This window comes from Heterodontus francisci, chromosome 40, assembly GCF_036365525.1.
Source record: "Heterodontus francisci isolate sHetFra1 chromosome 40, sHetFra1.hap1, whole genome shotgun sequence".
Taxonomy (NCBI): domain Eukaryota; kingdom Metazoa; phylum Chordata; class Chondrichthyes; order Heterodontiformes; family Heterodontidae; genus Heterodontus; species Heterodontus francisci.
In genome coordinates, this window is record NC_090410.1 from 5,009,267 (window position 1) to 5,035,341 (window position 26,075).

A 26,075-nucleotide genomic window follows, 5' to 3' on the forward strand; every position below is an offset into this window, starting at 1 on the left:
ATTTTCTATCAGTGTTCACTAAGTGGAATCTGACAAAATATCAGAAGAAGTGGAGATAGATCGGGTAAAAAGAGAGAGGAAGGAGGTACTAAAAAGGCCAGCTATCGTTAGGGTAGATACGTTACCTGGTCCAAACGGCTTGCATCCCAGGATGCTGAAGGAAGTGGAGGTGGAGAGAGCGGAAGGGCTTGCCATAATCCTTCTATCTTTCTTGGGTACTGGCAAGGTGCCAGAGGATTGAAGAGTGGCATATGTGACACCCTTGTTCAAGAAAGGGTGCAAGGACAGTTAAACATCAGTGGTAGATAAGAGTTTTGAAACAATAAATCGGGGGGGGGAAAAAGAGACACTTGGGAGAGATCCAGCATGGATTTGTAAAAGGGAGATCATGCTAATTGAATTTTTTGAATAAGTTAGAGTTAATGAAGTGAATGCAGTGGATTTAATGGAGGTGTACAAGATCATGGCTTAGATAATTTAGACATGGAAAAACTTCCCATTAACTAATGGAACAAGGAGTAGGACCCAGATTGAAGGTTTTGGGCAAGAGATGCGGGGAAATATGAGGAGGATTTTTTAATAAAAAAACAGCAGTTGGTAACCTCAGTAGTGGGCAAATTATTGGAATCGATTCTGAGACACAGGATAAACTGGTCACTTAGAAGAACACGGATCAAGGATAGTCAGCATGGATTTGTTAAGGGAAGAGAGTGTCGGACTAACGTGCTTGAATTTTTTTGAAGTAACAAGGAGGATTGATGAGGGTAGTGCAGTTAATGTGATCTACATGGATTTTTAGCAAGGCTTTTGACAAGGTCCCAAACAGACTGGTTAAAAAAAATAAAAGTTCATGGGATCCAGAAAATGTAGCAAGCTGGTTCAAAATTGGATGAGTGGCAGTAAACCAAGGGCAATTATTGAGGGGTGTTTTGGTGACTGGAAGGCCATTTTCAACGGCATTCTGCTCAGCTCAGTACTAGGTCCCCTGCTTTTTGCGGTATATAGTAACAATTTGAATGTAAACGTAGGAAGCATGATCAAGAAGTCTGCAGACAACAAATATTGGCAGTGTGGTTGATAGTGAGGAGGACAGTTATAGACTATAGGAAGATATCAATGGACTGGTCAGATGGGCAGAAAAGCAGCAAATGAAATTCAACTTGGAGTAGAGAGAGGTGATACATCTGGGGAGGTCAAACAAGGCAAAGGAATACACAATGAATGGGAGAATACCGAGGTGTAGAGGAAGTGAGGGACCTTGGAGTGAATGTCCACAAATCCCAGAAGGTAGCAGGACAGGTCATTAAGGTGGTTAAGAAAACACACAATCCTTATGCTGGAACTGTATAAATCATTGGTTAGGCCACAACTTGAATACTGTGTACAGTTCTGGTCACCATTATAGAAAAGGATGTAATTGCACTGGCAAAGTTACAGAGAAGATTTACAAGGATGTTGCCAGAACTGGAAAAATGCAGCTATGAAGATAAATTGGACAGGCAGAGGTTGTTCTCCTTGGAACGGAGGAGCCTGAGGGGAGATTTGATTGAGATGTACAAAGTTGAGGGGGGCCTGGACAGAGTGGAAGGGAAGGGTCTATTTACCTTAGCAGAGATGTCAGTGACTAGGGTGGCATAGGTTTAAAGTGATTGGTAGGAAAGATGAGGAAAAAAATCTCTCACACCCAGACTGTGGCAGGGCTCTGGAACTCACTACCTGTAAGGATAGTAGAGGCAGAAACCCTCAACACATTTTTTTTTAAAAAGGAGTCTGGATATGTACCTCAAGTGCCATAACCTGCAGGGCTACAGACCAAATGTTGGATGGCTCGTTTTTTTGGCTGGCACAGACATGATAGTTTACAGCACAGAAAGAGGCCACTTGGCCTATGATTCTAATGATCTGGAATTTGCTGCCCATAAGGGTTCATTACAACCATTTGATACACCGCACCAAACAACATGAAAAAAAGAAAGAAGGTACCAGCCCTTCGCTTTGCAAGCTGGAACGTCAGAACTGTGTGTCCTGGCCTGTCGGAAGACCTTATACAAATCAACGATTCTCGGAAGACCGCCATCATTAACAACGAGCTCAGTAGACTCAATGTGGACATTGCAGCACTTCAGGAGACTCGCCTCCCCGCGAGTGGCTCTCTAGCAGAGCAAGACTACACCTTCTTCTGGCAGGGCAGGGATCCTGAAGAACCAAGACAGCATGGAGTGGGCTTCGCCATCAGAAACTCCTTGCTCAGCATGATAGAGCCTCCCTCAAATGGCTCGGAACGCATACTGTCCATCCGACTGCTCACCACCTCTGGTCCAGTACACCTACTCAGCATCTATGCTCCAACACTCTGTTCCGCACCTGAAGCTAAAGACCAGTTCTATGAACAACTCCATAACATCATTAGCAGCATCCCCAACACCGAACACCTATTCCTGCTGGGGGACTTTAATGCCAGGGTTGGGGCCGACCATGACTCATGGCCCTCCTGCCTTGGGCGCTATGGCGTTGGAAGGATGAATGAGAACGGGCAGAGACTGCTTGAGTTGTGTACCTATCATAACCTCTGCATCACCAACTCGTTCTTTCACACTAAACCCTGTCACCAGGTTTCATGGAGGCACCCAAGATCACGTCGTTGGCACCAGCTAGACCTCATTGTCACAAGGCGAGCCGCCTTAAACAGTGTTCAAATCACACGCAGCTTCCACAGTGCGGACTGCGACAGCGACCACTCCCTGGTGTGCAGCAAGGTTAGACTCAGACCAAAGAAGTTGCATCATTCCAAGCAGAAGGGCCACCCGCGCATCAACACGAGCAGAATTTCTCACCCACAGCTGTTACAAAAATTTCTAAATTCACTTGTAACAGCCCTTCAAAACACTCCCACAGGGGATGCTGAGACCAAGTGGGCCCACATCAGAGACGCCATCTATGAGTCAGCTTTGACCACCTACGGCAAAAGTGCGAAGAGAAATGCAGACTGGTTTCAATCTCATAATGAAGAGCTGGAACCTGTCATAGCCGCTAAGCGCATTGCACTTTTGAACTACAAGAAAGCCCCCAGCGATTTAACATCCGCAGCACTTAAAGCAGCCAGAAGTACTGCACAAAGAACAGCTAGGCGTTGCGCAAACGACTACTGGCAACACCTATGCAGTCATATTCAGCTGGCCTCAGACACCGGAAACATCAGAGGAATGTATGATGGCATGAAGAGAGCTCTTGGGCCAACCATCAAGAAGATCACCCCCCTCAAATCTAAATCGGGGGACATAATCACTGACCAACGCAAACAGATGGACCGCTGGGTTGAGCACTACCTAGAACTGTACTCCAGGGAGAATGCTGTCACTGAGACTGCCCTCAATGCAGCCCAGCCTCTACCAGTCATGGATGAGGTGGACATACAGCCAACCAAATCGGAACTCAGTGATGCCATTGATTCCCTAGCCAGCGGAAAAGCCCCTGGGAAGGACAGCATTACCCCTGAAATAATCAAGAGTGCCAAGCCTGCTATACTCTCAGCACTACATGAACTGCTATGCCTGTGCTGGGACGAGGGAGCAGTACCCCAGGACATGCGCGATGCCAACATCATCACCCTCTATAAAAACAAAGGTGACCGCGGTGACTGCAACAACTACCGTGGAATCTCCCTGCTCAGCATAGTGGGGAAAGTCTTTGCTCGAGTCGCTCTGAACAGGCTCCAGAAGCTGGCCGAGCGCGTCTACCCTGAGGCACAGTGTGGCTTTCGTGCAGAGAGATCGACTACTGACATGCTGTTCTCCCTTCGTCAGATACAGGAGAAATGCCGTCAACAACAGATGCCCCTCTACATTGCTTTCATTGATCTCACCAAAGCCTTTGACCTCGTCAGCAGACGTGGTCTCTTCAGACTACTAGAAAAGATCGGATGTCCACCAAAGCTACTAAGTATCATCACCTCATTCCATGACAATATGAAAGGCACAATTCAACATGGTGGCTCCTCATCAGAGCCCTTTCCTATCCTGAGTGGTGTGAAACAGGGCTGTGTTCTCGCACCCACACTTTTTGGGATTTTCTTCTCCCTGCTGCTTTCACATGCGTTCAAATCCTCTGAAGAAGGAATTTTCCTCCACACAAGATCAGGGGGCAGGTTGTTCAACCTTGCCCGTCTAAGAGCGAAGTCCAAAGTACGGAAAGTCCTCATCAGAGAACTCCTCTTTGCTGACGATGCTGCTTTAACATCTCACACTGAAGAATGCCTGCAGAGTCTCATCGACAGGTTTGCGTCTGCCTGCAATGAATTTGGCCTAACCATCAGCCTCAAGAAAACGAACATCATGGGGCAGGATGTCAGAAATGCTCCATCCATCAATATTGGCGACCACGCTCTGGAAGTGGTTCAAGAGTTCACCTACCTAGGCTCAACTATCACCAGTAACCTGTCTCTAGATGCAGAAATCAACAAGCGCATGGGTAAGGCTTCCACTGCTATGTTCAGACTGGCCAAGAGAGTGTGGGAAAATGGCGCACTGACACGGAACACAAAAGTCCGAGTGTATCAGGCCTGTGTCCTCAGTACCTTGCTCTACGGCAGCGAGGCCTGGACAACGTATGCCAGCCAAGAGCGACGTCTCAATTCATTCCATCTTCGCTGCCTTCGGAGAATACTTGGCATCAGGTGGCAGGACTATATCTCCAACACAGAAGTCCTTGAAGCGGCCAACACCCCCAGCTTATACACACTACTGAGTCAGCGGCGCTTGAGATGGCTTGGCCATGTGAGCCGCATGGAAGATGGCAGGATCCCCAAAGACACATTGTACAGCGAGCTCGCCACTGGTATCAGACCCACCGGCCGTCCATGTCTCCGTTATAAAGACGTCTGCAAACATGACATGAAATCGTGTGACATTGATCACAAGTCGTGGGAGTCAGTTGCCAGCATTCGCCAGAGCTGGCGGGCAGCCATAAAGACAGGGCTAAATTGTGGCGAGTCGAAGAGACTTAGTAGTTGGCAGGAAAAAAGACAGAGGCGCAAGGGGAGAGCCAACTGTGCAACAGCCCCAACAAACAAATTTCTCTGCAGCACCTGTGGAAGAGCCTGTCACTCCAGAATTGGCCTTTATAGCCACTCCAGGCGCTGCTTCACAAACCACTGACCACCTCCAGGCGCGTATCCATTGTCTCTCGAGATAAGGAGGCCCAAAAGAAAGAAGGGTTCATTACAACCATTTGCTATAAAGCTGGTTCCTTTATGTGCATAAAAAGCTTAGTAAATTCAGTGGTCAGGGACAAATCAGATTACAGTATTCTTTTGATTCCTGAGGAATGTTCAATCTATAGAAATAGAGGTTACGACAGGACACTACATGTTGTGCCAGGATGAAAAATTATGTATTTTATTTTCCTGAAGAGCATTGGATGTTCTTCACAGCTTTCAACATGTGCATGTTTTGTACTGTCAACATTGTCCACAGCTCACTAAGGGTTATGACACAGTATATACAGAATGTCAAGGATATATACATGAAGTCATATTAGTCAGAGTGGTTATTGAACCACAGCAACTCAGCTCTGACTGTTTTGTGAAATATGCAGAAGTGCAGGAGGTACAGCCAAGTATACCCCTCTCGTGTCACAAACAAGTGCTATACTGAATGATGATTATAATCCATCAGCTGGAAACCTCAATTAAATTTTTTTTTATATAAAAAGGGTGACTGCTAGCAAACCAAAATGGCCAGCGAAGCTTGCATCAAAATTCCCTACATTCCAATGCAGAGAGGGAGTCGAATTAACTGACTAGTCCCCTCCGGAACAATGGAAAGTTTGGAGTGCATCACCTGGCCAGTCTCCATTAACAAGATATGTTTAGTTTTAGTTTAGAGATACAGCACTGAAACAGGCCCCTCGGCCCACCGGGTCTGTGCCGACCATCAACCACCCATTTATACTATTCCTACCACATCCCCACCTGTCCCTATATTTTCCCTACCACCTACCTATACTAGGGGCAATTTCTAATGGCCAATTTACCTATCAACCTGCAAGTCTTTGGCATGTGGGAGGAAACCGGAGCACCCAGAGGAAACCCACGCAGACACAGGGAGAACTTGCAAACTCCACACAGGCAGTACCCGGAATTGAACCCGGGTCACTGGAGCTGTGAGGCTGCGGTGCTAACCACATATTTAAAGGCAAACACTTGGGACATTAAACTGGTGGAGACAAACACAAACATTGGAGCAGGAGCAGGCGACTCGGCCCTCTGAGCCTGCTCCACCATTCAATACGATCATGGCTGATCATCCAAACTCAGTACCCGTTCCCGCTTTCTCCCTGTACCCCTTGATCCCTTTAGCCCCAAGAACTATATCTAACTCTTTCTTCAATATATTAAATGATTTGGCCTCAACTGCTTTCCGTGGTAGAGAATTCCACAGGTTCACCACTCTGGGTGAAGAAATCTCTCATCTCGATCCTAAATGGCTTACCCTTTATCCTTGGACTGTGACCCCCTGGTCCTGGACTCCCCCATCATCAGGAACATCCTCCCTGCATCTAGTCTGTCCAGTCCGGTTAGAAGTTTGTAGGTTTTTAGGAGATCCCCTCTCATTCTTCTAAGCTCTAGTGAATACAAGCCTAATCGACCCAATCTCTCTTCATATGTCAGTCCTGCCATCCCAGAAATCAGCCTGGTGAACCTTCGCTGCACTCCCTCCATAGCAAGAACATCCTTTCTCAGATAAGGAGACCAAAACTGCACACAGTATTCCAGATGTGGTGCCAAGGCCTTGTATAATTGCATCCTTGCTCCTGTATTCGAATCCTCTCACTATGAAGGGCAACATACCATTTGCCTTAACTGCCTGCTGCACCTGCATGCTTACTTTCTGCAATTGGTGTACAAGGACACCCAGGTCTTGCTACACCTCCCCCTTTCCCAATCTAATCGCCGTTCAGATAATAATCTGCCTGTTTTTGACAAAGTGGATAATCTCACATTTATCCACGTTATACTGCATCTGCCATGTATTTGCCCACTCACTCAACCTGTCCAAATCAAACTGGAGCTTCTCTGCATCCTCCTCAGCTCACACTCCCACCCAGCTTTGTCTCATCTGCAAACTTGGATATTACATTTAATTCCCTCATCTATATCATTAATATATACTGTGAATAGCTGGGGTCCTAGCACTGATCCTTGTGGTACCCCACTGGTCATTGCCTGCCACTCAGAAAAAGACCCGTTTATTCCTACTCTTTGCGACTTGTCTGCCAACCAGTTCTCTATCCATGTCAGTACCTTACCCTCAATCCCACGTGTTTTAATTTTGCACGCTAATCTTTTATGTGGGACCTTATCTAAAGCCTTCTGAAAATCCAAATACACATCGACTGGTTCTCCCCTCATCTATTCTACTAGTTGCATCCTCAAAATATTCCTGTAGATTTGTCAAGCATGATTTCCCTTTCGTAAATCCATGTTGACTTTGTCCAATCGTGTCATTGTTTTCCAAGTGCTCAGCTATTACATCTTTTATAATGGACTCTAGCATTTTACCCCACTACTGAGGTCAGGCTACCCAAAGGTAAAGGTGATTGGGAGAAGGGAATTATTTTAAATTCTTACATGGGATGCGGGCATCGCTGGCAAGCCAGCATTTGTTGCCCATCCCTAATCGCCCTTGAACAGAGTGGCTTGTTAGGCCATTTAAGAGGAGTCAAGAATCAACCACATTGTTGTGGGTCAGGAGTCACATGTAGACCAGACCAGCTAAAGACAGCAGATTTCCCTCCCTAAAGGAGGAGTGAACTAGAGGGATTCTTATGACAATGAAAGCTTCATGGCACCATTACTGAGACTAGCTTTCATTTCCAGATTAATTAATTGAATTTAAATTGCATCAGATGCCCTGGTGGGATTTGAAACCATGTCCCCAGGGTATTAGCCTGGGATCTGGATTACTACTACACCGTCACCCCTGGATATTCCTAGGGATGAACTAATTAAGCTGCAAGAGGAAATACACACGGCCATCATGTGACAGGATCACCTGCATTTTAAAGGTGGGTTTTTTCTTTCTGTAGCAGACAAGCAACTGAACATTGGTCAGAAGAGACCGAAGTGGTGTCCCCCTCACTTACAACCCTACTCGGCAAGTTTTAAAACCTGCCTGCTGGCCGTGACCACCCAAGTCAATCACTGCTGCAACCAGAGGCCCCACGAAGGAAACCATCTGCATCACTGTTCTCCAGGAACACCCCGAATCTGCTGGCCATCTCTACAAGCCAAAAGCCGAAAGCCTCAGGACCAAATTCAGCCGGAAGCCAACCGTCAAACTCCACAGACTGTATACCCATGCCCCTTTTTATCTCTGGGCTCTAATCCAGCTGAGCTACCCTCCCCCTATACAGTCACTCACTCATTGAACTGGCAAGTACATTCACTTATTAAAAAAAAAATAAATCCTGTTGCACTCAAACAAGGAGGGACAAGAGGGGAGCCCTTGGACCCCTCCTCATCTGATCATAACACTTGAAAGAGGGGAGCTCATAGCCATCCAGAATTGAAAAGGCTGTTTAACTTCTAAAGCCATTTTCCACTTCATACTAGTTTGAAATCTGAAATAAGGAAAATACTCAGATTGCATACTTATATTAAAACTTTGGATTTTTAAAAATAAATTCTTCCAATCATTGCAATAGATGGAAACAAAAAAAACCAACTTCTTCCTATTAGCGATTTTGGTTGGAAAGTGTGAACATACAATTAAGACATGACTGGGCTAGCGGTGATAGTTTCCACAACCTAATGGCTGATGTTCAAGGTATAGAATCCCATGAGCAGCAGCCATTTGAGTGAGGTACTGGAGGGCATCAGCACTCATAAAACTCTCTCAGCGACTTGGATATCACAGGGGCAGGAATGGATGTTTCAAAAGGAATAGGGAGGGAGGTAAAAGAGGTGGGGGAGTGGCATTGCTAATCAGGGATAGTATCACAGCTGCAGAAAGGGAGGTCGTCGAGGAGGGTTTGTCGACTGAGTCATTATGGGTGGAAGTCAGAAACAGGAAAGGAGCAGTCACTTTGTTGGGAGTTTTCTATAGACCCCCCAATAGCAACAGAGACATGGAGGACAGATTGGGAGGCAGATTTTGGAAAGGTGCAGAAGTAACAGGATTGTTGTCATGGGTGACTTCAACTTCCCCAATATTGATTGGAACCTCCTTAATGCAAATAGTTTGGATGGAGCAGTTTTTGTCAGGCGTGTCCAGGAAGGTTTCCTGACTCAATATGTAGATAGGCCGACTAGAGGGGAGACGATGTTGGACTTGGTGCTTGGCAACGAACCAGGCCAGGTGGCAGATCTATCGGTGGGAGAGCATTTCGGTGATAGTGATCACAACTCCCTGACCTTTACTATAGTCATGGAGAGGGACAGGAGCAGACGGGATGGGAAAATATTTAATTGGGGGAGGGGGAATTACAATGCTATTAGGCAGGAACTGGGGAGCATAAATTGGGAACAGATGTTCTCAGGGAAATGCACGACAGAAATGCGGAGGTTGTTTAGGGAGCACTTGCTGCGACTGCTGGATAGGTTTGTCCCGATGAGGCAGGGAAGGGATGGTCGGGTGAAGGAACCTTGGATGACAAGAGATGTGGAACAGCTAGTCAAGAGGAAGAAGGAAGCTTACTTAAGGTTGAGGAAGCAAGGATCAGACAGGGCTCTAGAGGGTTACAAGGTAGCCAGGAAGGAACTGAAGAATGGACTTAGGAGAACTAGAGGGGGACACGAAAAAGTCTTGGCGGGTAGGATTAAGGAAAATCCCAAGGCGTTCTACACTTGTGAGGAACAAGAGGATGGCCAGAGTGAGGGTAGGGCCGATCAGGGATAGTGGAGGGAACTTGTGCCTGGAGTCGGAGGAGGTAGGGGAGGTCCTAAATGAATACTTTGCTTCAGTATTCACTAGTGAGGGGGACCTGGTCATTTGTGAGGACAGCGTGGAACAGGCTGATATGCTCGAACAGGTTGAGGTTAAGAGGGAGGATGGGCTGGAAATTTTGAATGATATGAGGACAGATAAGTCCCCGGGGCCAGACGGGATATACCCAAGGATATTACGGGAAGCGAGGGAAGAGATTGCTGCGCCTTTGGCGATGATCTTTGCGTCTTCACTGTCCACTGGAGTAGTACCAGATGATTGGAGGGTGGCAAATGTTATTCCTTCTTCAAGAAAGGGAATAGGGATAACCTTGGGAATTATAGACCAGTCAGTCTTACGTCGGTAGTGGGCAAATTATTGGAGAGGATTCCGAGAGACAGGATTTATGATTATTTGGAAAAGCATGGTTTGATTAGAGACAGTCAGCATGGCTTTGTGAGGGGCAGGTCATGCCTCACAAGCCTTATTGAATTCTTTGAAGAGGTGACAAAACACATTGATGAAGGAAGAGCAGTGGATGTGGTGGATATGGATTTTAGCAAGGCGTTTGATAAGGTTCCCCATGGTAGGCTCATTTAGAAAGCAAGGAGGCATGGGATTCAGGGAAAGTTGGCTGTCTGGATACAAAATTGGCTGGCCCAGAGAAGTCAGAGGGTGGTAGTAGATGGTAAGTATTCAGCATGAAGCTCGGTGACCAGTGGTGTTCCACAAGGATCTGTTCTGGGACCTCTGCTCTTTGTGATTTTTATAAATGACTTGGATGAGGAAGTGGAAGGCTGGGTTAGCAAGTTTGCCGATGACACGAAGGTTGCTGGAGTTGTGGATAGTGTGGAAGGCTGTTGTAGGTTGCAATGGGACATTGACAGGATGCAGAGCTGGGCTGAGAAGTGGCAGATGGAGTTCAACCTGGAAAAGTGTGAAGTGATTCATTTTGGAAGGTCGAATTTGAATGCAGAATACAGGCTTAAAGACAGGATTCTTGGTAGTGTGGAGGAACAGAGGAATCTTGGGGTCCATGTCCATAGATCGCTCAAAGTTGCCACCCAAGTTGATGGGGTTAAGAAGGCGTATGGTGTGTTGGCTTTCATTAACAGGGGGATTGAGTTTAAGAGCCGCGAGGTTATGCTGCAGCTCTATAAGGCCCTGGTTCGACCACACTTGGAATATTGTGTTCAGTTCTGGTCGCCTCATTATAGGAAGGATGTGGAAGCTTTAGAGAGGGTGCAGAGGAGATTTACCAGGATGCTGCCTGGACTGGAGGGCATGTCCTACGAAGAAAGATTGAGGGAGCTAGGGCTTTTCTCATTGGAGCGAAGGAGGATGAGAGGTGACTTGATAGAGGGGTACAAGATGATGAGAGGCGTAGAAAGAGTGGATAGCCAGAGACTTTTTCCCAGGGTGGAAAGGGCTATCACCAGGGGGCATAATTTTAAGGTGATTGGAGGAAGGTTTCGGGGAGATGTCAGAGGTAGGTTCTTTACACAGAGAGTGGTGGGTGTGTGGAATGCGCTGCCAGCGGTGGTAGTAGCAGATACGTTAGGGGCATTTAAGCGACTCTTGGATAGGTACATGGATGATAGTAGAATGAAGGGTAGGTAGTTAGTTTGATCTTAGAGTAGGTTAAAGGTTCGGCACAACATCGTGGGCCAAAGGGACTGTGCTGTACTGTTCTAAGTTCTATGTTCAGTGCTTAGTGGGGAGAAGAGAATGAGAAGCACTGTGGCTGCCTCGTCTTACCCACCCATCCACCCACCCTCCCGCTCCTCCCCACTCTCTTTCCCTACCCCCACCCCCCTCGTTTACTAAATTGTCTCCCTATCTTGAAAGTGCTAACTCTTGGGTCAGGTACCAAAGTAACCATGTTACAACAAAGTGACCATTTGTCACATGTGAGCTTCGACAGGGAGCAGAAGCATGCAATTTTAATCATGGGGAGGTGGCAGTATCTCAGCTAAGAACAATCTTTTCTTCATCTGATATCTAAACAGTAGGAGTTGCTAGATAAAAATACAGAGCAGACTGATTCCCCTACTGTCTCCAGTTAACTCTGCATAAAACCTAACGTTTTCCTTGTGTGTAAGGCTCTGCTACTGGCTGGATAAATGGGCAAAGCGACCATGGAAGCTTGAACTGTAACTCAATATAATGCAATTATACTGTAGTCCTTAAATAACACAAGACAAGCATCTAATGAATTACTGCAGTTCACAAATAGAACAATTCCCAATACGTATCTGGTTTAATTAACAGTGAACAAAACACCCCTGTAATCAATTACATGTTCAATTATACTGGAATAAAGGTAATTCAGACTCCTCACTGATACCACAAGTCCAGCTCAAGGAGCACTGCTGAATAGACTGGCTTAAGGTGTACTGTGCTAGCACATGCTTGAATGAGAATGCACACAATCTGCTTTCTTTGAATGAAGGATACACTGACCCTTATAGCCAGAGACCTAGAATACAAGGGGGTAGAAGTCATGCTTCAGCTATAAAAGCCCTGGTTAAAAATCATAGTACTGTGAGCAGTTCTGGGAACCACACCTTAGAATGTTTTGGCCTTGGAGGTAGTGCAGTGTACATACGAAAATACGAATGAGGAGTAGGCCACTCGGCCCCTCAAGCCTGCTCCGCCATTCAATATCATGGCCGATCTGATAGCATCCTTAACTCCACATTCCCGCCTACCCTCAATAAACTTTCACCCCCTTGCTCATCAAGAATCTATCTACCTCTGCCTTAAAAATATTTGAAGACTCTGCTTCCACCGCCCTATGAAGGAGAGTTTCAAAAATCCACGACCCTCCGAGAGAAAAAAAATTCTCCTGTCTTAAATGGGCAACCCCTTAGTTTTGAAGGGTGACCTCTAGTTCTAGATTCTCCGACAAGGGGAAACATCCTTTCCACATCCGCTCTGTCAAGACCCCACAGGATCTTGTTTCAATCTTGCTCTTCTAAACTCCAGTGCATACAAGCCTAGACTATCCAACCTTTCCTCATAAGACAACCCAGCAATTCCAGGTATTAGTCAAGTAAACCTTCTCTGAACTGCTCCAACACATTTACATTCTTCCTTTAAATAAGACCAATACTGTACACAGTACTCCAGATGTGGTCTCACCAATTTCTTGTATAGCTGAAGCATACTCTCCCTACATTTGTATTCAATTCCCCTCGCAATAAATTATCACATTCCATTAGCTTTCCTAATTACTTGCTGTACCTGCATACTAACCTTTTGCGATTCATGCACTAGGACACCCAGATCCCTCTGCATCTGAGCTCTGCAATCTCACCATTTAGATAATATGCTTCTTTTTTATTCTTCCTGCCAAAATGGACAATTGCACATTTGCCAGATCTTTGCCCACTCACTTAACCTATCTATAATCCCTTTGCAGCCTCATGTCCTCTTCACAACTTACTTTCCTACCTACTTTTGTGTCGTCATCAGCAAATTTAGCAACCATACCTTCGGTCCCTTCATCCAAGTCATTCATATAAATTGTAAAAAAGTTGAGGCCCCAGGACTGATTTCTGTGTCATAACACTCGTTACATCTTGCCAACCAGAAAGTGACCCATTTATGCCTGTTTTTTGTTAGCTCACCAATCTTTCATCCATGTCAATATCTTATCCCCTATATCATGAGCTTTGATGTTCTGCAACAACCTTTGATACGGCACCTTATCAAATGCCTTCTGGAAATCTAAGTACAGTATATCCACCGGTTCCCCTTTATCCACAGCAAGACACTTCAAAAGAAGTCCAATAAATTGGTTAAACAATTTCCAGATTTACCAGGATGATACTTGACCCCAAGGGTTGTATTCCCTGAAATTTAGAAGGTTAAGTCATAGAGTCATAGAGAGATACAGCACAGAAACAGGCCCTTCAGCCCACCTAGTCTGTGCCGACCAACCACCCATTTATACTAATCCCTACATTAACCCCATATTCCCTACCACATCCCCACCATTCTACCACCACCTACCTACACTAGGGACAATTTATAATGGCCAATTTACCTATCAACCTGCAAGTATTTGGCTGTGGGAGGAAACCAGAGTACCCGGCGGAAACCCACGCAGTCACAGGAAGAACTTGCAAACTCCACACAGGCAGTACCCAGAACTGAACCCAGGTCGCTGGAGCTGTGAGGCTGCGGTGCTAACCACTGCGCCGCCCAAGGGGTGATTTCAGGCAAGTAAGGGGAATAGGTAGGGCAGCAAGAGAAACTGTCTTCTGGTTAGGGAATCTAGGACAGGGGCAGAGTCAAAAAATTAGAACCAGACCTTTTAAGAGTAAAATTTGGAAATTTCTTCTCAAAAGGGTAGAAGACATTTGGCACTCTTCTGCAAACAACTACTGATGCTAGGTCAGTTGTTAAATTTAAATCTGAGATTGACAGATTTTTGTTCAAAGGTATTAAGGGATATGGGGCAAAAGTGGGTAGGTACATGGAGTTATGTTGCAGATCAGCCATGATCTTACTGAATGGCAGAACAGGCTCAAGGGGCTAAATAACCTCCTGTCCCCACGTTCCTAGAGGTCAAAGCAAAAAAGTTTGGACTGAAGGCACAACATTATAGAGATCCTCCAGGTTAACAGTAATACTGGCAGCTTCTCATCTGTCATTTCACAAAGGCACTGAAGCAGCTCTTAAGGCACCAACATACTGCCAATTGTGTGCTAGGCCTAAAATACTACCACCCTGACAGCCCACCACAGGTTTTGGCAATTTCAGGGACTTAAGTCAATGCAACATTACAGTTTAGCAGCTTCTCAACAGCTAAAATTTGCAAACTGATGGTACTTCCAAAGCAGGAAATCTCACTAGAGGGACAGGCACAATCAGGCTGATGTACACAGATATGCAGGAGATGTCCTTTTGATCCTACAAGACTCCGATATTTGGACAAAGTCTCCCTCAGGTTAATTCTGCTCAAAAGTAGAACTAAGTGAAAGGAAATCAAGAAAACTTATGCTCACTTGTGTAACATTACAGCACCAATATAACTTCCTACTTAACCCTTGAAGCGCTGCAGCACAATTTTAGACTTGAATTCAATAGTGAAGATTAAAATGGGCAGACAAAAAAACCTAACTAGAGCAACACAAAGCACATTACAATTCATGCATCCTATACACATCCAAAAGATTAAATCAAACAGAACTGTGGCAAAAGAGGATGGGAGGAAGCAGGAGAATGATGCAGTTCCAGACGTAACCCACTGTTTGAGAGGCATGAAATTTGTGGAAAATTTGGTCAATAGATCTGCATATGCCGGAAATTGAAAAAGATTTTGAAAGTTGCAAAGACAACCAAGTACATGTCATCATTTAGGAAGGAAGGAATGGTGTCACACCATTTAGCTGGATTGAAACACATTTGAAGTGGTTACATTAGAAGAGATTTTCTTTATTTTAATATTAACTAGTGTCCAGAGTAATTTATGAACACTTAATTTTTTTTGTGTTTTATTCCCCTTTGCACTCTAAATGGCTGGAATAAAATGCTTGTTGTGGCTGATATAACCATAATCTCAATCATTTCTATAGTGACAACTTTGTTGCAAACTAGAACTACAGTAAAAAGGAAGTCTAATTCTCTTGCTGCAGCTTCAACTCACTAGAGATAGCTTTTTAAGTGTGCATGAATTGAACTCGCCAAAAGGAACTTGTTTTCTGGTTCATCAACCACAGGATGAAGGAGGCCTGCAGATGCTTTTTGAAGTGCTCAGCAGGCCACATATTCCAAATTCATCCAGAGTGACTATACTGCATTAAAAAAAAACTAAAAACACCCGTGTTTCAAAATTCTTCAGTTTTCTATCTCCACTCATTGCCCTCAAAAGATTCACATGACTTCAAGCTTTTGTTTCCTTTCACCTGCCTCAGCCAAAAAAACTACAGTACAGTAAGATTTCAGTACATGCACTGGGGAGAATTTCAGGACATCAATTATTCGGTTGTCTGTGGAAGTAGTCCGTTACATTACTGTTTGTCTGCACGAAGGGAAACGGCTGTAATTCTCACTTGTTCTGCAGGAAAGGAGACTCAACACTAAGAAAAACTCTGCTCTGTAAACAGTTACTGAACAGGCACACCCATCAACATATGAATACAACCATTATTTGGCAGACCACAAAACATTAAGTTGATTAGTACAAGTCCCCCCATTGTATTGCGATTCAGATATATTTGGTAAATCAATTGCAGACCTTGAATATATTGGGAGAATAAACTTTCAAGGGTGGCCGCAGGATTGTTATAATTTTTATAGCACATTAATTCCATCTCCCGTGTAACTATTTTTCAGTGAATTTACCACAGCATTTAAATGTGAAAGCATAAACTGGAGGGTGCTGTAAAGAGCATGGATCTGAATTGTGCTTTATTTTAATTCTTTCATGGGATGTGGGCATTGCTGGCAAGGGTAACATTTTTTGTGCATCCCCAATTGCAGTCACTAGCAGCAGAAACTCGAGCTCCAGGTTTTGGAGCTTGAGCAGCGGCTGTTGTGCATCCGCGAGGTGGAGGACTACATGGATAGCATGGAGGTGGTCACACCATAGGTTAGGAACATGCAGACATATAGGGAATGGGTGACCGCCAGGCAGTCTAAGAACCAGGCAGGTAGTGCAGGAATCCCATCAGACGATCTCGCTCGCTAATCAGCTTTCTGACTTCGATACTGGTGAAGGCGATGGTTCCTCAGAGGAGTGCCGTCACAGCTAAGTTTGTGGCACCACAGGTGGCTCAGCTGCACAAGAGGGGATGAAGAGTGGAAGAGCAGTAATGATAGGGGATTCGTTAGGTAGGGAAACAGGCAGTGGCGTAGTGGTATCGTCACTGGACTAGTAACGCAGAGACCCAGGGTATTGCTCAGGAGACATGAGTTCAAATCCCAACATAGCAGAAGGTGGAATTTGAATTCAATTAATAAATCTGGAATTAAAAAGCTAGTCTAATGATAGCCATGAAACCACTGTCACTTGTTGTAAAAACCCTCCCGGTTCACTAATGTCCTCGAGGGAAGGAAATCTGCTGTCCTTACCCGGTCTGTCTGACATGCGACTCTAGACCCACAGCAATGTGGTTGACTCTTACATGCCCTCTGAAATGGCCGAGCAAGCCACTCAGTGCCACTCAGTTGTATCTAACTGCTACAAAGTCAATAAAAAGTGAAACCAGACAGACCACCCAGCATCGACCTCGGCACTGGAAACGACAATGGCAAACCCAGCCCTGTCAATCCTGTAAAGTCCTTCTTACTAAGATCGAGGGGCTTGTGCCAAAGTTGGGAGAGCTGTTCCACAGACTAGTCGAGCAACAGCCTGACAGTCATCCCCAGATATGTCCTGTCCCACCGGCAGGATAGATCCAGCAGAGGTGGCAGCACAGTGGTATACAGTCGGGAGGGATTCGACCTGGGAGTCCTCAACATCAACTCGACCCCGTGAATTCTCATGGCATCAAGTCAAACATGGACACGGAAACTTCCTACTGATTACCACCTACCGCCCTCCCTCAGCTGATGAGTCAGTACTCCTCCATATTGAACAGCACTTGGAGGAAGCACAGAGGGTGGCAAGGGCACAGAATGTACTCTGGGTGGGGGACTTCAATGTCCATCACCAAGAGTGGCTCGGTAGCATCACTGCTGACAGAGCCATAAAAGGACATAACTGCTAGACTGGGTATGCGACAGGTGGTGAGGGAACAACATACTTGACCTCATCCTCACCAATTTGCCTGCAGCAGATGCATCTGTCCATGACAGTATTAGGAGTGACCACCACAGTTCTCGTGGAGATGAAGTACCGCCTCCACCCACCTTCCATCATGTTGTGTGGCACTATCACTATGCTACATGGGATAGATTTCGAACAGATCTAGAAATGCAAAACTGGGCATCCATGAGGCGCTGTGGGCCATCAGCAGCAGCAAAATTGTACTCAACCACAATCTGTAACCTCATGGCCCGCATATCCCTCACTCTACCATTACCATCAAGCCAGGAGACCAACCCTGGTTCAATCAAGAGTGCAGGAGGATATGCCAGGAGCAGCACCAGGCATACCTCAAAATGAGGTGTCAACCTGATGAAGCTACAACACAGGACTACCTGCATGCCAAACTGCATAAGCAGCATGCAATAGACAGAGAAAAGCGATCCCATAAGCAACGGATCAGATCTAAGCTCTGCAGTCCTGCCACATCCAGCAGTGAATGGTGGTGGACAATTAAACAACTAACTGGAGGAGGCTCCACAAATATCCGCATCCTCAACGATGGGGGAGCCCAGCACATCAGTGCGAAAGATAAGGCTGAAGCATTTGCAACAATCTTCAGCCAGAAGTGCCGAGTTGATGATCCATCTCGGCCTCCACCTGAAGTCCCAGCATCACAGATGCCAGACTTCAGCCAATTCGACTCACTCCATGTGATATCAAGAAATGACTGAAGGCACTGGATACTGCAAAGGCTATGGGTCCTGACAATATTCCAGCAATAGTACTGAAGACCTGTGCTCCAGAATTTGCCGCGCCCCTAGCCAAGCTGTTCCAGTACAGATACAACACTGGCATCTACCTTGCAATGTGGAAAATTGCCTAGGTATGTCATACACAAAAAGCAGGACAAGTCCAACCTGGCCAATTACCGCCCCATCAGCCTACTCTCAATCAATAAAGTGATGGAAGGTGTCATCAACAGTGCCATCAAGCGGCACTTGCTGAGCAATAACCTGCTCAGTGACGCTCAGTTTGGGTTCCGCCAGCACCACTCAGCTCCTAACCTCATTAAAGCCTTGGACAAAAGAGCTGAACTCAAGAGGTGAGAGTGACTGCCCTTGACATCAAGGCAGCATTTGACCGAGTATGACATCAAGGAGCCCGAGCAAAACTGAGGTCAATGGGAATCGGGGGGAAACTCTCTGCTGGTTGGAGTCATACCTAGCGCAAAGGAAGGTGGTTGTTGGAAGTCAATCATCTGAGCTCCAGGACATCACTGCAGGAGTTCCTCAGGGTAGTGTCCTAGGCCCAACCATCTTCAGCTGCTTCATCAATGACCTTCCTTCAATCATAAGGTCAGAAGTGGGGATGTTCGCTGATGATTGCACAATGTTCAGCATCATTTGCAACTCCTCAGATACTGAAGCAGTCCGTGTAGAAATGCAGCAACACCTGGACAATATCCAGGCTTGGGCTGATAAGTGGCAAGTAACATTCGCGCCACACAAGTGCCGGGTAATGACCATCTCCAACAAGAGAGAATCTAACCATCTCCCCTTGACATTCAATGGCATTACCATCGCTGAATCCCCCACTATCAACATCCTAGGGGCTGCCATTGAGCAGAAGCTGAACTGGAGTAGCCATATAAATACCATGGCAACAAGAGGTCAGAGGCTAGGAATCCTGCGGCGAGTAACTCACCTCCTGACTCCCCAAAGCCTGTCCACCAGCTACAAGGCACAAGTCAGGAGTGTGATGGAATACTCTCCACTTGCCTGGATAGGTGCAGCTCCAACAACATTCAAGAAGCTAGACATCATCCAGGACAAAGCAGTCCGCTGGCACCCCATCCACAAACATTCACTCCCTCCACCACTGACGCACAGTAGCAGCAGTGTGCACCATCTACAAGATGCACTGCAGCAATGCACCAAGGCTCCTTAGACAGCACCTTCCAAACCTGCGACCTCTACCAACTAGAAGGACAAGGGCAGCAGATGCATGGGAACACCACCACCTGCAAGTTCCCCTCCAAGTCACACACTACCTGACTTGGAACTGTATCGCCATTCCTTCACGGTCACTGGGTCAAAATCCTGGAACTTCCTAACAGCATGTGGGTGTACCTATCCCACATGGACTGCAGCGGTTCAAGAAGGCAGCTCACCACCACCTTCTCAAGGGCAATTAGGGATGGGTAACAATTGCTGGCCTGGCCAGCAAGGCCCACATCCCATGAATAAATGAATAAAAAAAAGACAGGTGTTTCTGCGACAGTAAACATGACACCAGGATGGTGTGTTGCCTCCCCGGTGCCAGGGTCAAGATTGTCACTGCAGGAGATTCTTCTGGGGGAGGGTGAACAGCCAGAGGTTGTGGTCCACACTGGTACCAATGACATAGGTCAGAAGCAAGATGAGGTCCTGAAAGCAGATTTTAGGGAGGTAGGAAGGAGTAAAACGCAGGACCTCAAAGCAGGAATATCAATAACACATGCAAATGAGCATAGGAATCGGAGAATTGAGCAACTGAACATGTGGCTAGAGAACAGGTTTAGGAGGGAGGCATCAGATTTCTGAAACATTGAGACTGGCTCTGGTGCAGGTGGTACCTATACAAGATGGACAGTTGCATGTTAGCAGGACTGGGACAAATATTCTCACAGGGAGATTTGCTAGTGCTGTTGCGGAGGGTTTAAACTAAATTGTCAGGGGTGGGTAGGAACCTGAGAGTGAGCTCAGATTGAAGAGAAGTAAAACTGGTAACTTGTCAGGGGTGTGGGAACCAGAAGCGAGTATTAGAGGGGAATACCAAGGTACACAGAATACTGGGGGAGATAGCATGAGAATAGGGAATAGCAAGTTATTAGGCGGGGTCAGAACAAGGGAGAAGATAAAGTCTGAATCAGGGTTAATGTGCTTATATATTAATCACGCTCCGTGCATTCACAAGACTGGTGAGGTACAAGTGCAGATTGCCATGTGGAAATGTGATGTTGCGGCTATAATAGACCTGGCTCAAAGAAGGCTGGGTGTTAAATATTCCTGGATACAAGGTGTTCAGGGAAGATAGGAAAGGGAAAAAAAAAAAAAAAAGAGGGGTGGCAGTATTGATTAGGAGAGCATTGCAGTGCTGGAGTAAACAAAAAAGATGCCCCAGAGGGGTCGAGGACAATCAATTTGGCTAGAACCAAGGAACAAAAAAAGGTGCAGTTACGTTGCTTGGTATTGTCGATAGGCCACCAGCTAGTGGGAAGGACGTGGAGGAACAAATTTGCAAGGATATTACAGAGGTGCAAAAAATTATAGGTAGTTATAATGGGGGACTTTAATTATCCAAACATAGCCTGGGATAATAGTAGTGTAAAGGGCGGTGAGAGGCAAGAGTTCCTAGAGTGTGTTCAGGAAAATTTGACAAGAGTATGTTGCTGGTCCAACAAGAAAGGAGGCACTGCTAGACCTGATTCTTGGGAATGAGGTGGGCAAAGTGGATCAAGTATCAGTAGGGGAGCATTTAGGAGATAGCGATCATTGTATCATAAGTTTTAGGCTGGCTATGGAAAAGGACAAAGAGCAATCCAGGGTAAGAATAATTAACTGGGGCAAATAAATTGGGAGTCAAAAGCTGGCAGGAAAGCCAGTTCAATGGGCTACCTTCAAAAGAGGAGATAGTTCAGGCACAGTCGAGTTATGTTCCTTCAGAGGGGAAAGAAGGACAAACAAATCAAGAGCTCCCCAGCTGACAAAAAAAAAAGAGGTAGAGATTAAGATAAAGAAAATGTGTGCTTATGATAGATGCCAGGTAGAAAATTCCATTGAGAACCAGGCTGAATATAGTAGGTCCAGAGGGGAAGTGAAAAAGCAAATAACAGAAACAAAGAGCATGAAAAGAGACTGGCATCTAGCATTAAAGGAAATCCCAAAGTCTTCTACAGGCACATAAATAGTAAAAGGGCAGTAAAAGGAGTAGTGGGGCCGATTAGGGACCAGAAAGGGGATTTACACATGGAGGCAGAGGGCACAGCTGAGGTATTAACTAAATACTTTGCATGTCTTTAATAAGGAAGATGATACAACCCAGGCAATGTTGAAAGGGGAGGTAAGTCAGACACTAGAGGGATTTAAAAGTGATAAAGTATTAGATAAGCTGTCTGTACTTAAAGTGGATAAAACACCAGGACCAGACGAGATGTATCCAAGGATCCTGAGGGAAGTGAGGGTGGAAATTGCAGAGGCACTGGCCATAATTTTTCAATCTTCCTTAGACTCAGGGGTGGTGCCAGAGGACTGAAGAATTATAAACATTACACCCTTATTCAAAAAAAGGGTGTAAAGATAAGTCCAGCAACTACTGGCCAGTCATTTTAAATTTGGTGAAGGACACGTGGACAAATGCAAGTTAATTAAGGAAAGCCAGATTGGCGCTCTCAAAGGAAAATCATGGTTGACTAACTGCTGGAGTTTTTTTGAGGAGGGAACAGAGGATTGATGAGGGCAATGCTGTTGATGTGGTATGCATGGACTTTCAAAAGGCAATTGATACAGACTTAAGTAAACTTTTAGCTCATGGAATAAAAGGGATGTTATCAACATTGATACAAAATTGGCTGCATGATAAGAGAGTAGTGGCTAATGGATGTTTTTCAGGTTGGAGGAAGGTTTGCAGTAGAGTTCTCCAGGGATCAGTGTTGGGACCCTTGCTTTTCCTGATATAGATTGATGACCTGGACCTTGGTGTACAGGGCACAATTTCAAACTTGAAAGCATTGTGAACTGTGAGGAGGATAGTGCAGAACTTCAAATGGACATAGACAAGTTGGTAGAATGGTCAGACAGGCGGCAGATGAAGTTCAATGCAGAGAAATGTGGTGATTCATTTTAGTAGGAAGAACATGGAGGCGCAATATAAAATAAAGGGTACAATTCTAAAGGGGGTGCAGGAGCAGAGGGTACCTAGGTGTATATGTGCACAAGTAACTGAAGGCGGCAGGACAGGTTGAGAGTGGTTAATAAAGCATACAGTATCCTGGGCTTTATTAATAGTGGCATCGAGTACAAGAGCAAGGAAATTATGTTGAACCTGTATAAGACATTAGTTCGACCTCAGCTGGAGTACTGCGTCCAGTTCTGGGCGCACTTTAGGAAACACGTGAGGGCACTGGTGAGAGTACAGAAAAGATTCACGAGAATGGTTCCAAGGATGAGGAACTTCAGTTATGAAGACAGATTGGAGAAGTTAGGACTGTTTTCTTTGGAAAAGAGAAGGCTGAGAGGTGATTTGATAGAGGTATTCAAAATCATGAGGGGTCCGGACAGATAGAAAGAAAATGTTCCCACTCGTGAAAGGATTGAGAGAGCGAGAGCACAGGTTTCAAGTATTTGGTAAGAGAAGCAAAAGTGACATGAGGAAAAACTTTTTCACGCAGCAAGTGGTTAATGTCTGGAATGCGCTGCCTGAGAATGTGGTGAAGGCAGGTTCAATTGAAGCATTCAAAAGGGAATTACAGTTATATGAAAAGGAAGAATGTGCAGGGTTACGGGGAGAAGACAGGGGAATGGAACGGAGAATTGCTCGTTGAGTCAGTGTGGACACGATGGGCCAAATGGCCTCCTTCTGCACAAATGATTCCATGATTCTGTGAGTTGCTTTCTTCAATCACTGCAGCCCATCTGGTGTGGGTACACCCACAGTGCTGTTAGGGAGAAAGTTACACAAGGATTTTGACCCAGCGACAATGAAGGAACTGCGATAGATTCCCAAGTGAGGATGGTGTGTTACTTGGAGGGGAATTGCAGGTGGTGGTGTTCCCATGCATCTGCTGTCCTTGTCCTTATATGTGGAAGTAGTCAAGGGTTTGGAAGGTGCTGTCGTAGGCCTAATCTCATACCTATTATACTTAACCCAGATTACAGCACTGGGGTTTAGTACATTGGAAACACTGAAGGCAGCTTAGTGAGGCTGCACAAGTCATTGTGCACATTCAGCAAATAATTAAGCCTGTGAGCAAGTCTACTTCAGTTCAAAGCTTTCAGTATACTATGCTTAACACTGGAGGTACACCAACAGGTAATGTAATCAGGACTTCCGTGGCATAAGGATACTAATTAATACATTTGCCACAAAATTGTAATAAATGCCCACTAATGTTATAAAGCAACTCAAATTGCATCTATGTTTGAACTTTTAAACTGATAAATGGCATGCACAACGCACCTTGTCAAAGTGATTAAATGATGATCGGAACTCATTGAGCTGATCCTGGCTGATGCCTTTCGCATCACGGGTGAGGATTTGGTTTTCTACTTCATTAATAGTTCTGGCAATTGTGGTCAACAGCTGCTCCCAGCCAACTCGGATGTGCTTTTACATAAAAAGAGCAAATTAAGCAGATGTGTTAAGACATTTTATTTGGCATACATCATACAGCAGGAATGAAAAGGAACAAATTTAAAATCAAAAAACTAATCTGCTATCATAGGCTTTGAGCTGCAGGTTTTTTCCCCCCCCGAAGTTAGCCTCATTAAAAACTGGGTGCACATAACCATGGACATTTAACATTCCTTACTCTACTGTATTAGTTAGGTTGTAATCTTCATTTACAGCTTTCCAGATCAAAAGGGCACCACATGTCTTAGCTGTTTCGAAACCAAGCTCTAGACTGAGCGACAAGGCTGTAATCTAAAGCCCAAGTTACATTGCACCAAAACAGTGCAAAATCTAAAGCTTTCAACGTGGTTTACGGCAACCTTAATTGTACTTGCACCATGCTTGCCTGGGCAAAGCAGCACAATGTGCATACATATTTAAACATGAGATTGCTGTTCACCAACCTGTGCTTGCCAACTTTCTATTGTTAAATTATCCTGTCAGTGTTTTTATTTAACAAGAAATTTAAAGGTACAGCAAAAGTTTAGAATTGCCTAACGGCCACTTTGTAAGCTACAAAATACAAATTCTTTAACTGGCACATTTGGCATTGGTACAGTGATTCTGCTCTGCCAATATCAAACATTTAAGTATAAAATGTGAAGCCAAATTGGGTGAGCACAATATATAGTTCCCAGTATAACAATCTTTAGGTTAGATAAATCAGGTTACTGGCAATTTCATCTTTCAGTAATATAAGAAATTACAAAATCAAGGAAGCTATGCTAAAGCTTCACAAATCACTGGTTAGGCCTCGCCTGGGCGATTCTGGGCACCACACATTACAAAGTTGCCACGGCCTTGGAGAGGGTACAGAGGAGAATTACTCGAGTGGCACCAGGGATGAGGGTCTTCAATTAAGGAGACACTGGGATTGTTCTCCTTAGAGCAGAGAAGGTTAAGGGGAGATTAAGTAGTATCAAAATTTTGACTGAGTAGATGGGAAGAAACTGTTCTCACCTGCAAGTGGGTCAGGAACCAGAATACATGGATCCAAGATAATTTGCAAGTCGGGGGGGAGGGGGCAAGATGTGAGCATCACTGGCAAGGCCAGCATTTACTACCCATCCCTAATTGCCCTCGAAAAATAGTGAATCACGTTGAACAGCTGGAGCCTGTGTGGTTAAGGTACACCCACAGTGCTATTAGGGAGGGAGTTCTAGGATTTGTCCCAGCAGTAAAGGATGACTATATATTTCCCTGGAAAATAAGATAAAGGAGAATCCTAAAAGATTCTATAAGTATATTAAGAGAAAAGGGGTAGCTAGGGAGAGAGTAGATCCCCTTAAGGATCAGTGTGGCAATCTATGTGTGGAGACACGGGAAATGGGCAAGGTCTTAAATGAATATTTCTTATCTGTATTTACAGTGGAGAAGGTCATGGAAGCTAGTGAGTTCAAGGGAGGGAACACTTGGAGCGTATCAACATTACAAAGGAGGTGGTGTTGGAGGTTTTGAAGCGCATTAAGGTGGATAAATCCCCAGGGCCTGACCAGGTGTATCCTAAGAGGATATGGGAAGCAAGGGAGGAGATTGCTGGGGCCCTGGCAGAGACTTTTCTATCGTTAGCCACAGGTGAGGTACCGGAAGACTGGAGGATATCTAATGTTGTGCCTTTATCCAAGAAGGGCAGCAGGGATAAGCCAGGGAACTACAGGCCGATGAGCCTTACATCAGTGGTGGGAAAGTTATTGGAAGGGATTCTGAGAGACAGGATTTATATGCATCTGGAAAGGCATGATCTGATTAGGGATAGTCAGCATGGCTTTGTGCGTGGGAAATCATGTCTCACGAATTTGATTGAGTTTTTCGAGGAGGCGACCAAGAGGATTGACGAGGGCAGGGCGATGGACGTAGTCTACATGGACTTTAGCAAGGCCTTGGACAAGGTCCCACATGGTAGGTTGGTCCAGAAGGTTCGCACACATGGGATCCAGGGTGAGCTAGCCAATTGGATACAA

General features: G+C 45.3%; 1 protein-coding gene across 3 annotated transcripts in view; it reads right to left on the reverse strand.

Annotated features, from left to right (window-relative positions):
* Nucleotides 1-26,075, reverse strand: part of LOC137352994 (alpha-actinin-1-like) — a 155,676-nt gene that overhangs the window by 15,243 nt on the left and 114,358 nt on the right. For all 3 annotated transcript variants that reach the window (XM_068018864.1, XM_068018863.1, XM_068018865.1), the window contains exon 18: nucleotides 23,902-24,048. In XM_068018864.1, coding sequence (XP_067874965.1) covers nucleotides 23,902-24,048 — 147 coding nt within the window. The remainder of the gene's footprint in view (nucleotides 1-23,901; nucleotides 24,049-26,075) is intronic.